This window comes from Balaenoptera musculus, chromosome 16 (assembly GCF_009873245.2).
Source record: "Balaenoptera musculus isolate JJ_BM4_2016_0621 chromosome 16, mBalMus1.pri.v3, whole genome shotgun sequence".
Taxonomy (NCBI): domain Eukaryota; kingdom Metazoa; phylum Chordata; class Mammalia; order Artiodactyla; family Balaenopteridae; genus Balaenoptera; species Balaenoptera musculus.
Window position 1 is genome coordinate 47387498 of NC_045800.1, and position 15294 is coordinate 47402791.

At 41.7% G+C, this 15294-nt stretch overlaps 1 protein-coding gene across 12 annotated transcripts in view; it reads right to left on the reverse strand.

Annotated features, from left to right (window-relative positions):
- Positions 1 to 15294, reverse strand: part of LOC118882365 (WASH complex subunit 2-like) — a 56294-nt gene that overhangs the window by 1706 nt on the left and 39294 nt on the right. For 6 of the 12 annotated variants that reach the window (XM_036827970.1, XM_036827971.1, XM_036827974.1 and 3 more), the window contains 10 exons: positions 15009 to 15111; positions 10399 to 10554; positions 8509 to 8691; positions 6536 to 6664; positions 6327 to 6407; positions 5651 to 5773; positions 4610 to 4672; positions 4044 to 4256; positions 1706 to 2323; positions 714 to 891 (listed from right to left, as the gene is read on the reverse strand). In XM_036827970.1, coding sequence (XP_036683865.1) covers positions 714 to 891; positions 1706 to 2323; positions 4044 to 4256; positions 4610 to 4672; positions 5651 to 5773; positions 6327 to 6407; positions 6536 to 6664; positions 8509 to 8691; positions 10399 to 10554; positions 15009 to 15111 — 1847 coding nt within the window. The remainder of the gene's footprint in view (positions 1 to 713; positions 892 to 1705; positions 2324 to 4043; positions 4257 to 4609; positions 4673 to 5650; positions 5774 to 6326; positions 6408 to 6535; positions 6665 to 8508; positions 8692 to 10398; positions 10555 to 15008; positions 15112 to 15294) is intronic. The other 6 variants (XM_036827976.1, XM_036827977.1, XM_036827975.1 and 3 more) reach the window with 3 other exon arrangements.

Sequence of the window (15294 nt, forward strand, 5' to 3'; positions counted from 1 at the left end):
TGCAGTACCAGCTTTCTCCCAGTTAACCCCAAGGTCCAGACTGGGAGAGAGGAGGTGGGGGAGTAGGAAGTGTATATGGCCTCAGCCCGAGTCCTATGCACTAACACAGGACAGATCAGAAGCCCTACATTTCGGGTTACGGGGCATTTGGCTTGCCCGTTAATAAAGTAGACATTATACTATGGAGAGAAAATGAACATGTTTACAAACACAGAAGATCTTTGGTGAGAGGTAAAGTCTGAGTTACAGCCTGCTTTCCTATAGAGTCCTGCTCTCCTCCTGCACTGCCCCTCCATTCTCCGAACCACTAATGCTCACTCTCCAGCTAGAACTGCATCACACCCGAGGCAGCCACCTCAGCCTACTTCAGCATGTGGGGTAGTTTCTGATCCTCCTTTCATGACATCAGTGTTCAGATTTGTCATAGATGATTGGCAGGGGGCACACTAAGAAAAAAGCTAAATTATACTTGAAAGTCAAACTCTGGGCTCCTTCAAACTCCTTGATATCCATCATAACAAAACATTGTTTCACCAAAATGACTAGGCCATTTACTTATCCACCTTCAGTCTATCTCAGGAGTATAATGCAAGTCAAAGGAAACCCACTGGGGAACATTTTCCAGGAAAGGGTCAAGACAAAGGTAGCAGGAGAAATATCAAGTCGCTGAACAGTAATGACTCTCTCTGTCATGTATAGAAAACTAAACTTACCCGTATCATCGTCAAATATAGACTTAGCTTCCACTTTCTTTTTGGACTTTTCTTTTGGTTTTACAGTTAGGTCAGCAAAGATATCAATGTTATCATCAAACAAGTTGGAGTCAAATGTTCTTTCCTTCTCTCTTGTTTTTTGTGAGGCTTTCATTGCTTCTGTAGCAAATATATCATCCTTGTAAGCCAAAAAACAAGCAAAACAATTTTAAATCAAGTTTTTACTTTACTACATACACTAATTTCAACAAGTTGTAGAAATGCAAACTGCCACAGGGCTCTGGAACAGCCATGCGAGCTGCCCCTCTATCTGGAATGTGCTGCTCCAGATCTCCGCCTGGCATGGTCCTTCTCTTTCTCCTAGTCCCAGCTAAAACTCGAGCCGTACAGAGAGCCCTTCTCTACCAGTCCTACCTGAAGGAGCACCTCCCACCCCAACCCATCGCTCTGCCCCACTGCCCTGGGTTGTTTTCTTTAAGGCCCTTAACATTACCTGAAAACGTTATTTATATGCGGCTCTGTCTATATCCAATTCCCTCCCTGAGAGCTCTGGGGAGCAGAGCACTGGTCCTAGTTCACCTTGTGCTTCCACTTCCCAGATGCTCAATAAACATCTGCCTGAAGAGTGTCACTGAAGGCCTTACCGCCTGCGTTAAATCATCAGCTCCAGCCAGGGCCTGTTTCCCCAAGAACCAGAGGTTAAACACTCAAGCTGTAGAGATGCTACTTTATCTATGCTGACTGCAGCAATAGCCAGATAAAAACTATAAAAACCAAGACTTGCATCAATGGTTATGGCCAGAAACAGAAAACCACTTCTGAATAAGTTTCAGAGTTATTAATAAGAGAACCTAATTATAATTACTAAGCAAGTAGATACAGGGCAGCAACCAAACAGGTTTAATGCAATCTATGGCTCAAATGACCCAATCAGGTATTTTCCTTAACAAAGAACCCCCCACAAAAATGTATTGTTATGTCCTATCACCTACCTCAAAAATATCTTGTGCTTTTGAGATAACATCCTGTTGACTGTTGGATTTTGACTCATTCTTCTTGCCTTTCTGGTCTGTAAAGAGATCGTCCTCATCTTCCAGGAGAGGGAAAGGATTTGTTTTCTTTGCTGGTTTTGGTTTAACAGACTGAAAGAGATCATCATCACTGCCTGCCTCACTGAGAGCAGGAAACATGGGGCTTTTTTCTTTACTTCCCCCTGCCGGGTTGGCCAGGCTGTCTGCTGCCTTCACCTTGGCTTTTCTTCTCCCCGTGGACTGAGATGCAATGCCCTTGGAAAAGATATCTCCAGAATCAAAAAGGTCATCCTCAAGAGGTTGACCCAGAGATTTCACAAAGGGGTTTCTGTCTGTCCCAAGCACAGGACCACCTGCCCAAGTTGGAATGGCAGCTGCCACGGCCTCCTCAGAGCTGTCTTCTCCACCAGCTGCCCTGGGCTGTGGTTGATGACCATCTGGTGAAATGACGCCATCTGCCAATTGTGCAACAAATCCCCTGGGGATACTCATGTCCTCAGCCTCACTGGACTCCTGGGCAGCCAACTGCCGAGCTGCGCGTGTTTGTGGTCTGCGCTTTCCTCTCACTTTGACCCGGGTCTGCAATGGCAAAAACCACATGCTGACCTGATGGTTTTTTAAAAGGTGCTCAAAACTAACATAGCAAATCATCAGCAACTCAAGATACTGTTAGGTTGTCAGGTTCCCCTCAATCGAGATATTATCTAAGACAGAAGAGGTTATTTCTTAAAGATTTCGAAAGGCGTTTAAGAGCTCCTAGTACTCTAAGACTCATTCTTAATCCTTCAGTGTCCCCCATTTTTGAGTCTTTTGAGGGCAATTTCTGTTCAATTTGATACAAAAGGCTTCATCTGCCACTGGAAGCCACACTGCTCGTGCCACACTGCCCTGTGTCCCACAGTGCTCCCTGGACCCTTCCTTCTCTGCCCTAAGTTTAAATGTGGGTATCTTTCAAAACGAGAAAGAATCAGGGGGATTCTAACAATAAGCTTTACTGGGGGCTAGCCTAAAATCAGGCTCCAGAAACAGGGAGATAAGATGATAAAGACAGAAAGGTAATCTCAGATGCTCTTTTCTTCAACAAACACTAAACCCAAATTTTAAATATATCACGTAAAAAAATGTGGCTTAGGAATCAGAACTTTCAATATAACCTCAAAATATGAGTCACTTATTAGCAATAGTGCAGCATTTGTAATATTTTCCAACATATACCATCAAGTAGTTTTAAGAAGGCACAAGCTACTTTGGACAAAGTACTTAACTGCACTTTGGGCAAAGTACTTAACTGCACTTTGGGCAATGTACTTAACTGTACTTTGGGCAACGTACTTAACTGTACTTTGGGCAAAGTACTTAACTGTACCTTGCCTATGTCGAGGAAATTTCACGAATTATTTCAGGAACAATTTAAACTTAACAACAACAAAATAAGCTAACAGAAAAAAAAGAAAGGAGGGATGTTTTATTCTTCATAAGTAAAACAGGTTTGGAAACACTGGAAATGAGTGTATTTGCAGGGTCATCCTCAGTACTGTTGATTACTCAGATAACAGCTAAGATGTTTTTAGAGAAGGAAGACTGGATAGAAGAAAAGAGAACCAACTGAAATAAAAGTAAAACCTCAAAGAGTTCATGGTCCATCCAGCACAAGTCCACAGTCCTATGGAACAGTGTGACAGGACCATAATTGCCACGGGATCTCAGAGAGGGAGCCCAGGACAGGGGCAGGAGGGGAAATGTCACAGAAACTGTGAAGTTTGTGCAGAGCTGTCGATGAGGAAGAGCATTCCTGACAGAGGAAGTGGCACGAGCTGATGGCAGCAGCACGCTGGGGCATGTGTGTTTGGGGAATGGTTCCTGGTGACTGGACTTAGGCTGACAGTGTGGGGTGACTGGTGGGAAAGCTGGAAGCTTCGGTTAGCACAGACTGTAAATGGCTTTAATACCAAACCAAGGAGCTTGAACGTCCTCCTTTGAGCAGTAAGGAGACGGCAGAGGAAGCAAACAGTAAGGACATGATCTGCTCAGTGTTTAGAAGGCCTCCGGGTGGCAGCCAGGAGCTAGTGAGCTAGCTACTGGGCAGAATGTAAATGTAACAAAGGCAGGCAGTGGAAGAGTGGACACAGAACTAGGGAGGTGGAAGGAGGGCGGAGAGGCTCAAGGAAAGATGAGGCGCCTCCTTCAAATGAGGACTCGGGGTCAGCCTATCGTGTGCAACTGATGAACTCGGAAGAAACATACAAACTCTTCTGGTTTTAAAAAAAAGCAGGCAAGCAAGCAAAGGTGGTTTCATCACCTTGTTCGCACTGTGTAAGGTGTCTGCCTGAGCTGGAAGGTCAAAACTCACGCCGGCCTCCCCACTCCCGGGAAGAGTGGGCACACTTTCCAGACTGTGGATTCTCCCAGGTTCAGACGAAGGAACACCCAATTCTGGCAAAACAGACTTCATTCCAGAGATCTGGGGAGCCGCTGTAGGCAGCAAGGCTGCTGGGTTAATTGCTAAATTTGCCTAAAGAAGAAAAATGAAACTTACTCTGTATGTTTTCTTAAACACAACAGTCTACTCTTACTACTGTGACACATGACGAAAGACTCGGTGTACGTAATATATAATACGAGAGGAGAAAGAGAAAGGCAGGGAAGTCTCCTGATCTAGTCTTAGAATTAAAACAGAGGGCTATACCCCTGTGCCCACCACAGGACCAAAGAAGAGATGTTACAGACGCAGCACACAGGAAGCAACAACCAGAGGGTGGGGAAGAGATGAGAAAATGCCTGGCAACAGCTGACAAAAGGAAAACCCAAGAAAGTTTACAGATGCCACAAGGCAGGCAATGAAGGTTCCAAACACGTTATAATTACTTGAATTTTCCAGATCCGAGGGGATGGCTCTTTGGTTTTAAATGGAGCGGGACCTGGTGAGTCCTGTGTGAAATTACATTCAGTTAAAAATCCATTGAGGAAATAGAAAAGTGTCTCTTGGATTACACATATGCCTGAAAATAAATCTGAGATGGAACAAAGCTGTTGGTTTCTATAATTCTATAATGGGAAAGGCATTCAAATCTCTCCTGGGGCCTCAAAACATTTCACTAACATTACTTCATTTGTGCTTCCTTATCCGTTGTGTAAGTGGAAGGCTGTAAGACCACACATGGAGGAAAGGGAGACAAAGATCATGAATAAGATTCATAAGAATTATAGTGTATCAGAGCCCCAAAACTGGACCAGCTGGAAACATTACCATACTGGTTACCTCACACAGCAAATATTACAGAGCACACAGAAATTCACCCAAGCCTAATGCACTAGTTCTAGAAGGAAAAGCTGAGACTTGAGTCGCTGGAGATGTGCGAGTCCTAGTGCCTCATTTTCACAGCTCAGAACACTGAGGCCTCAATGAGACATCCGGGAACAGCTGTAAGCCAGGACCAGAACTCACTGTCTAGCCCTGCTCTGCCCTCAGGAGGAGCGCCACAGAGAAGACTGCTGAGGATGGAGGCCTAATAGTAATGATCTCAGAAGACATAACACAGAGAGGGAATCAAGAAAGTGGATATAATTCATATTTAATTCTAATGGAACCCCACTCCAAGGTAGCCCAAAGGGAGAAATGGAGTTCTAGTGGGAAGATCTTCATCCTGCCTTAACTCTATCTTGGAATCGAATTTGCAGGTACTCCAAAAGTAATAATGATAAGTATAGATTCATGGAACCAGTGCGGAGTGAGGAGAGGAGAAATGAGCAGGGGTTAAAAAAAAAAGTAAACAAAGGGAGGTAGTCCTAGTTGCTATTTCCTCCTTAATTAAGAGAACTCTGAATGACCCCGAGTCTGCATGATGCAATTAAACTATACTACAATGCAAACAAGAGCTGAAAGTCCTTAAAGAGATCAGTTCTAACCTGAGGTGTTTCCGATTTCCATTTGCCTTTTTCTTTGATACCTGGAGTGGATTCAGGATGTTTCTGGTTCTTGAAAGAGGAAACAGAGTGGTCTTTTTTCACTACCTTCTTCTTTTCTGGGATCTTCAAAAGCAAAGAATACCCAAAGTCTGTCAAGTATCTTAGAAATTTTAAGGAAAAGTCATAATGCAAAAAGAGAAAATAACTTCTGACTTTTAAAAGTCATTTCACAAATGAGGGTTGAACAAACAAATTTAAAGGCAGCATTTCAGAAATAGAGTTCTAAAGACCAGGCGTCCTCTCAGTGATAAAGAGAAAATAGAGAGTACTTAAAAATCTACTGGGGAAGGGAGGGAAATGACACACATGGCCTAACACTCAGATTTATAGCTTTGCACCTGAAAGGCATGAATATTTTGTCACCATAACATATGTACCGGTCTTTCAATGAACAACTTAAAAATCAAACAGGTTTGTAATACGGTAAGGGAGCCTGGGTTAGTTAATGGTTTAACGTTAGGAAACATAAGATGGAGACAACCTGAACACCGTCATGAGCACATTATTTGCTGTTCATTTACTAGTGAGCATTTTCCTTAGTCACATAAGGGGACATTCATTTCCTTTCCCAGAAGCCTTCCCACACACCGCAGTATTGAGAACAAAAGTCTGATACCAAAGGATGCGAGTTGGCAGAGCTGAAAAGATCATCATCTTCATCATCCCCAAACAGGCTCCCAACACTTGGCTCTAACAACTAGAATAGAAAAAACTTAAATTCAATATCCAAAACAAAAACAATTTACAAAGAGAGTCAGGTGAGCTACAGAGACAATATTTAACATAATAACAAAGCTATGACATGGAGAACCATTTGGAACTGACCCTGGTTTTTTTGGTGCCGGAGAAAAGGTCAACATCTGGGTCATTGTCCTTCTGAAGCTTGCGACTAAAAAGGAGCTCTTCATCCTGAAAGACACCTGTGCTCTTGGGGCGGGCATTAGGATCAGGACTCTAGGAAAAAGAGGGAAGATCATGTATTTTATAGACCCCTAGGGTTTTACCTCAAGGAAATAATACACAGCTACAAAGATGAAACAACAAAGATATTCCTTGTGGCTCTGTTTACAGTGGCTAAAGGTTGGACACAGCCTGAGTGCCCATCAGAAGGGGAATGACACAGTCACATAATGGAATACTTTGGAGATACTAAAAACAGTGGAGAATATATTTACAAAAACAGATAACATATATATAATCTGGAAAGATCATCTTTCAACCTTTGTGTAGCATCTGAATCTGAACTGTTTAAAAAACAATCCTTAGTTCCATACTGAGAAACATTTTAGGGGTGAAAACACATAAAGTTAAACAAGTTCTCTCCATCTCATGCCCAAAGGGAAGAATGAGACAGCAGCTGACTTAGAAACTACACAGAGTGGTCAAGCACGTATCCCTAACTTCCACTTACCAGCATCCTAGGCCAAAGAGCTGGCACAGGTGTGATCAGCCAACCTTCCCCTATGCCCATCCACCTTCCACCCCACTACCTTCAGATTCCAAACAAGTTCTTTCTGTTTGCTAGGGTATCTGACATTTGAAAGTTACTATCACATTACTTGGTTTGATACTATAATGCCCCAGACTTGACATTCTAAAATTCTTCCCTTTCTTTAGTATCACAACCACAGACAGAAACAAACAAAAAAACTCACTTCTGACAAAATGTGTCACATTAAAAATTAACTAATAATTATTATTGATTACACATAAAAATTAGTGTAACATAGCAACTAAGGTTCAAAGTTTTACAGCCGTGAAAATCATATATACAAAATCAAACACAGTAAGAGACTGGAAGAAAATACAGCAAATTATTCATATTCACTGTGTGTAGCTCTCCTTTATAAACGGGGCTATCCTACTGGTATAATAAGAAAATTCATAAAACATTTATTGTAAATATCAACATGGACTATATCCTCAGTTTGATTTACAAAAAATTATTGGCAATCTATGGCCCATCGCCTGTTTTCTCTTTTTGTAATACTTCTATTGAGATAAAATTCACCTATTTAAAGTGTGTAATTCAATGGTTTATAATATACACACAGAGCTGTGCAAATACCACCACAATCTAAATTTAGAACATTCTCATCATCCCATAAAGAACCTCCAAACCTACTGTCAGTCACTCTCCATTCCTGTCCACCCCTTTCCCCAGACCCAGGCAACCACTGATCTACTTTCTATCTCTATGGATTTGCCTATTCAAGACATTTCAAATAAATGAATTCATACATAATGTGTTTGTCACTAGCTTCTTTCATTCAGCATGTTTTCAAGGTTCATCTATGTTGTACCATGTATCAGTAATTCATCTTTTTATTGCCAAATAATATTCCATTGTATGGCTAAAACACATTGTGTTTATCCATTCATCAGCTGATAGACATTTGAGTTACTTCCATCTTTTGGCTATTATAAATAATACCTGTTGGGAACATTGCATTCAAGTTTTTGTGTGAACTTATGTTTTAATTTCTCTTGGTTATATACCTAGGAGTGGAATTGCTAGGTCATGTGGTAACTCTTAATTTAAGAATCTGAGGAAGCACCAAATTGATTTCTGAAGTGGCAGCACCATTTTACATTTCTAACAGCAGTGAATGAGGGCTCCAGTTTCTCTACATCCTCACCGACACTTGGCCATTATCAAAAAAGTCAACAAGTGATGGTAAGAATGTGAAGAAGCTGGAACCCTCCATTCTTCAGCAACTCACATCACAGGACTGACACTGTGAAATGAGATTCTTTTATCCTTCTAAAGATTTGAAACTTTACAGCTTTTTGCTCACCTTTCCTACTTCTTTCTTCAGAGCTTGGAAGCTGTTTTGATCTTCTGTTTTATCCTCTTCCTCATCAAATAAGCTAAGAACAGTTTTGGTTCTAGTTTTAGTTCCTCTGTCCAATGGGGATGATGCAGAAAACAAATCAGAATGCTTGGCTGCTTCCTGAGTAGATACATTCAGAGATCCTTCCTGAAAATGGAAATAGTAAGGAAAAAAAATGAGTAACACCTGGAAACAAAAATTCTATTGTGGGGCCTCCCAAGCTCCTCATTAATTCAGTAACTGTCACACCTGCATGTTTCAGGGCATGACAGCTAATCACACCTACTCCCAGGTAACAAAACACTCAGGCCAATTCTTGATCGGCCACTCCAATGGAGAGTCTAGTACAGAGAATTCATAATCAAAGATGATTTTTTCCCATCAGTTTAAAGCCTATATTTACAACTCCTTCCAACCAAGATACATATATATCAGTTATCACCCTGAGCCACATAGGTTGCTCATGAGCTATAAATAACTTCGAAGTCACAGGTATGACACAAATGCCAATCACTGGAAACGGATCATATATTTCCTAGTATTTAACTAACACATAACTCCAAGGGAGAGGCCTAATTGACAGAATTGGACACAACTTGTAGAAGGTTTATACTGTATTATGCAATTAGAAGAATCTCTAAAATAATCATAAAATGCAGCGTTTATTCATTCAACAAGCACCACCTTTCAGGCAAGATACCATTGACTGTAAGAATCACTGTTCCTGTATGAACTACCAAGAAAAAAAAAAAACAACTCCCAATTAAACATGCCATCGATTGTGAGGTGCATCCTAATTTCAAAGTGGTTAAACTATAAAGGAAATATATACTTCTTTAAAGAAAATATGTAATTTTGAAAGTGCCTACTATGTGCGAGGTAGTAAGCTAAGCACCACAGATGCAATGGAGAGCAAAACGAACATGGCCCCAATCCTCAAAAAGCTTATCCTCAAGCAAGGGAGACAGCAGTACAACAAGCAGCTAGAGTTCAAGGGGAAAATGGGCTACAAGCAACACAGAAAAGGTCCACGTCGACAGGAAGAGAATGTCACACAGTGATTCAGGTATAGGTAAAATGTTTGCATCACTGTAGCCCCAAGAAGCCTCGACAGGAAAAGTATATGCAACATTCTTCATATAGGCCCTAGAAGAGAGAGTAAACCTAGATAGCTGAACACACACAAGTACGAGAGTACGAGAAAAGTTAGAAAAAAAGAAAAAGTAGACAGAGACTGAAAGAACTGCTGATTCCCAGATGCAGCCAGCAGCCTTATCCACAGGCCTCCTGCAGGAGAGGACAGCCCGCCCAGGAGAAGAAAGCTAATGCTTTAGAAGAAAGCCAAATTTCACTTCACTCTGTAATTCACAGCCAACATCAACTAAATGTAAAAGATTGGTAAACTAAAATCTTCTTAAAGCTGTCATTGTAATTTAAGTACAGGTGGGATTAGAAGAGAGCAAGGGGAAACAGACTACGGAGAAGAGAGCCGGTCAGAAAGAACAGACGTGCAGAGAGAAAACCGAAAGGAAAAATGAGATGAGACAGAGAAAGGCAAAATGGACACTGACACAATGACCATAATAATGTAAAACGGGAAAAATGCACATCATTGTGTGCGCACATATGCCTAGAAAAGAGACAGAGAGGCAAGAGCAATGTTGAAGGTCTCCCTGAATGGCAGGATCACAGATTTTCTTCTTCATACTTTTCAGTGTTTTCAAAATTTTCAACAAACGAGCCGTTTGTTTTCTGTGGTAGAAAAATGTAAGGGTATGTGTGTGCGTGTGTGGGTTTTACAAGAACACGTGAGAGACAAAAATAGCAGATTATACAAGAAAAAAAAAAGTCCACCTTTCCTGACTCCTCAGCCACGCTAGCTCTCCCAAATTCTGACGACTCCTTGGCGCTCTCAGCCTCCTTAGCCACCGGTTTCACTCCCAACCGTGCCTCCTTCTCTTCTTCATCACTGAACAGCAGAGGTGGTACGTCAGGGACAGTCTCTTTTTTCTATCAGAAGAAGAATAAATGACATCCTCAAAAACAAACAAACAAAACGTGTGCCTGACGAGCATGGCAATGTATAGAACAAGCCAGAAGCGCAGTCCTCTTTAAGGCATTAGCTAAACTTTGGGGTCGGGAGAGACAGGACAGGACAGTGAAGGGGGCACAGACAGGGAGAAGCAATACCACCACTACCTCAGACTTGCAGACAGTTTCTGCCCCCACAAGGTCTGCACCTGTCTCCCTGCATCTGTTAACTCCTTGTGTGCGCCATGGCTTAGATCCTAACCTCTGCCACCCAATCATTAGTCTCACCTCTCTGCCTCCCTCCCCTTACCTTTCAGCTGTATGACATCATCCAGAGCTGTCTTGCTAAAATAAAACACCTACCACATTACTTCATCTCCCACCCCAAACCTGCGCTGTGTGCATTAAGCAAATGCTAAACATGACAATCAACTGGCCCCTCTTTATGACCCTCATCCATCTGCACCTCATCAATCCTCACTTTTCCTTAAACCTATTGTAAACTTCCACACTTCCATGCTTGATCTGCACTGTTTGGAGAAACAAATCCTCCTCATCTTTCAAGCAAGGCCCAGCTCAGATGTCACCCACGAAGGTTTTCCTGTTCTCTTCTGTAAGTATCAGGTGCTTCGCTGATAAGAATATTTATGTCTATACCCAGCCCTTACTATACTTCCCTCCTAATTTACATTAATAGCTATCGTACATTTCTTTGTCCACTCATTTGAAAGGATCATGCAGTATACTTCCACAGCCAGTCACGGTGTTTTATATGAAGCAGGTGCTCAGCACAAGTTTGTGAGCACTTTGCCCCATCTCTCATCTGTTCCTTACCTGGGAGGCAAGGATTTCAGAGATTAGGAACCTGAGGTCACGTGACTTGCCCAGAGTTATTGGCATCCTTGAGGCAAGTGACTTATCAAAAATGCTTGCGAGAAAAGCAGTAACTCTATCCTACTAACTAGACTAGATGATATGAGGAAGTAAGCTTTGAAGCAGTATCTAAATCGAGTTAGGTAGACAAGTTTGGGAAACTAATAAAGAAGAACATGACTGACTATGATAGAAAAAACTATGAATAAATAAGAAGAATAAGGTAAGCAAATTTTTAGTTATTGTTAGAAAGCGGTCCTTAAAGTGCATCATCATTAGAACTTGAAATAAAAGACTGGAAACCCACAAAAGAGTTTCAGAAGAAATAAAGCGAAACCAAAATGATTAAAGGAAAAAATTTTTGTGGGATGTGCTGGACTCACTGAAAACTATATGTAATGTCGATGCAAGTGGACCAAGGTAAAAAACGAGACTTATGTACGGTGGACCAAATTCTCCCTTCATATAACTATGGTCCTTAAACCAAGGAAAATGCCACCCAGACTACTGATTTTAAATCTTCCTGAAGATAAGCTGACTCTTCATCTTCATTCTGAAATTAATTTTCTTGATAGGTTTACAGTTGAGTTGCATTTAACTTACTTTAAAATATTCTAGGATCTCTAAACAAAAAATATATTTTATATGCTGCCTAAAGGCGATCAAATTTCACAAACGGTAAAACTCAGGTTTGCAGGTTGTTCTGCTACTTAAGATGCATATCTTTGACCTTTTGTCTTATTTAACAATCATAATTACTACAGTTTCAAAGAAGTTTTACATTTCCAGAACCTTCAAAATTCATTAGATTACTGCTCATTTATCCAGGGTAGAAGTTATTATTTATAATTTACAAAGAAAAGCCACTCAGATCTTCTGACTCTCTTAACCATGAAGCCACTTTAGGGAGATGCAAGTACAGGTAATTCAAAGAAAAGCTTATGAGCACTCAGAAGCAGCAGCAGTGCTGCAAGCTTTTACTACAAGCTGTGCACTTAATGGGACTGTGGTGAGGAAAGAGTCCCTAAATCAGTAACTGGCATGGGCCTGGCCTGGGAATAGGACAAGCTAACACCTTTACTGGGTCTGAAAATATGAAGAATGTTTCCAGAAAAAAGAGACAACAACTTCCTCTGGAATACTTTGGGACAGGATGAGTCACCAAGAGTGCATGGCGAGTGAAGGTGGAAAAGCTGAGTCTACTTTGAATGAAATTACAGGTGGCGTGGTAGGTTCAGCTACAGGCTCAGCTTGACAAAGGGATGACAGGACCGGGTGGTCTTTGGGTAGCAGCAAGGAGAGATGAAGAGAAGGAGCATTCACAGGCCAGTTAAGAAACTATCTCAATAGTCAAGGCTAAAGATGACAAGGCTGTAGGGACGGGAAGAATCATTCCTAACAAACTAGCAGGAAGCAGTGAGGACTACCCCATCAAAGAAGAAATATTCACACATGTCCTGGTGTAGTTATTCAGTGGAATACTATATAGTGATCAAAAACAAAAACAAAAACAAGATGGAGTTTATGGAAATGAAAAACATGCTGCAGAATTTAAAAAAAAAAAGATGCATAAAACTGTAAAACATGATCTCATTTAAATTAAAAAAGACAAGAATGCCTAGAAACAGGCATGAAAGCACTGACAACACACTGTTACCAATGATTACACTAGGCAGGAGTATGGAATGGGGACTTTGTATTCTCTACACGTTTTTTCATTTGTTTGAATTTGTTTTTTACCTTGACTACCTTTTTTTGCTTTCTTTCTTTTTTTGGGCATGGGGGGCCACACTGTGCAATTTGCAGGATCTTAGTTCCCCGACCAGGGATTGAACCTGGGGTCATGGCAATGAAATCACCAAGTCCTAACCACTGGACTGCCAAGGAACTCCCTCTACGCATGTTTTAACCCTTTTTTAAGAAGGCATCCACGTATTACTGTATAATTTAAAATAAACTTTAAACAAAAAATATTTAGGAGATATGGAAGAAGAGCCAGGTACTGGTCTCTAGAAAAGAGGAAGTTCTAGGCTCCTTTACTGCCATTTCCCTCCTTCACTGTGCCCCTTAGGGTACAATGGCCCTCGGGATGTGCAGGCATCGGGGACTGCACAGGGTCACCCATGACCACAGTGGGAAGGGGAGAGTCTTCCTCATCAAGCAAGGGTGGAGGAGCTGCCTTTTTAGATTCTGTGGCTGCTCCCACATGGGGGGAATCTCGGGGGGTACATCCCTCCTTCCCTGTCTTACATGTCTTTCTGTCTCTAACACATGCCAATTAGAGTGGTCTGAAGTTGGGGTTGAAGGCCCTCAACAGCAGGCTGTGACTTTGCTTGATTCTTGGCCTTTGAGGCTAACCCAGCTCAGGTGCTGGAGACCCCCCAAGGAGGTCTCCATGGGGTCTAGCCTGAGAAGTTCTAAATTTTCCTTTGGGGCTGTTGGCAATTGCCAGTTGGCAATAAAATGCTGCTTGGCCTCACTTTGTTCTGTGTGCACACACTTACATATACCCACATAGGGAATGTGTTGGGGAGGGATGAATGACAGGCCAAAGACAGGATTCCAATATCCCTAGGTTCCCAGGACAAATATTATCGTAACGCCACCTTCCTCTCATTTCTTAATACTCCTTTTGATATAAAAAACATGAAGACTTGCTAAATCTTTTAGCTTAGGCGATCATGGTCAGTGATGACATTTAGATGTAATCACTGGAAGACTATTTAGACTAGATAGGCACTGATGGACTTTTTTTTTTCTCATCACATACTTTTAATTTTTTAAAAAAACTTTGTCATAAAAAACACAACATTTACCATCTTAACCATTTCTAAGTATAGAGTTCAGTAGTAGTAAGTATATCCACGTTACTGTACAACCAATCTCCAGAATTTTTTCATCTTGCAAAACTGAAACTCTGTACCCATTAAACAACTCTCCATCCCCCAGCACCCCCCCCCTCAGCCCCTGGTGATCACAGTTCTACTGTTTCTGTGAATTTGACTACCCTAGGTACCTCGTGTAAGTAGAATCATACAGTATTTGTCTTTTTGTTGCTGGCTTAGTTCACTCAGCATTATGTCCTCAGGCTTCATCCATGTCGTAGCCTGTGTCAGAACTTCCTTCCTTTTTACTGATTCACTATTAATATAAACCAGGACCAAAGCATTAGTACTGGAAACTTGCTCCTGTAAGGAATAACCTGTACATTAACTGGCCTGGTCTAATGTTAGCAGAATTCCATGCCACCGGGGCTAAGCCCGGCAGTTCCTTCAGAAGGAGTGCAACAGCGCTGTCCCCTGCTCTCCCCTGAGACTCAGACGCCTACAACTGACACTGAAGGGGCTGCGTGATATGGAATCCTTTTCTCCAGGCTTTGCACGTGTGCTTCATCTGTAAAATACTACTAACCAGAAGATGTCTATCTAAAACCAGGCAAATGAGTTTTTCCATAAGACTCAGTCTCCAAGGTCAGGTTTTAGGACCTGATTGAGGGAAGCATCAGTATTCACGTAGCATCACCTCAGGGTTACTTCCTGGGCCTAAGAGGTTAAGAATACCGTTGTCGCAGGAGGAGCAGATGCGGGAGGAGAGCCAAACAGAGAGCTTCCACTGTCACCATCGTCTTCAAACAGGAGAGATGCTCTCTGGGTCTTCTTTTGGCTATACAAACAAATAAAGAGTCAAATTAAAGGCAAATGTGATTTACAAAATACAATATTCTTTCTAGGCCACACCGACAGGAACCCACCTACCACCAAAACGCCCGAGTCATCCATTGACCTTACATAGTTGCAGCAAGAAAAACCTTTGAAGTAGGTGCAATTTGTGTCTAGCAAGTCATCA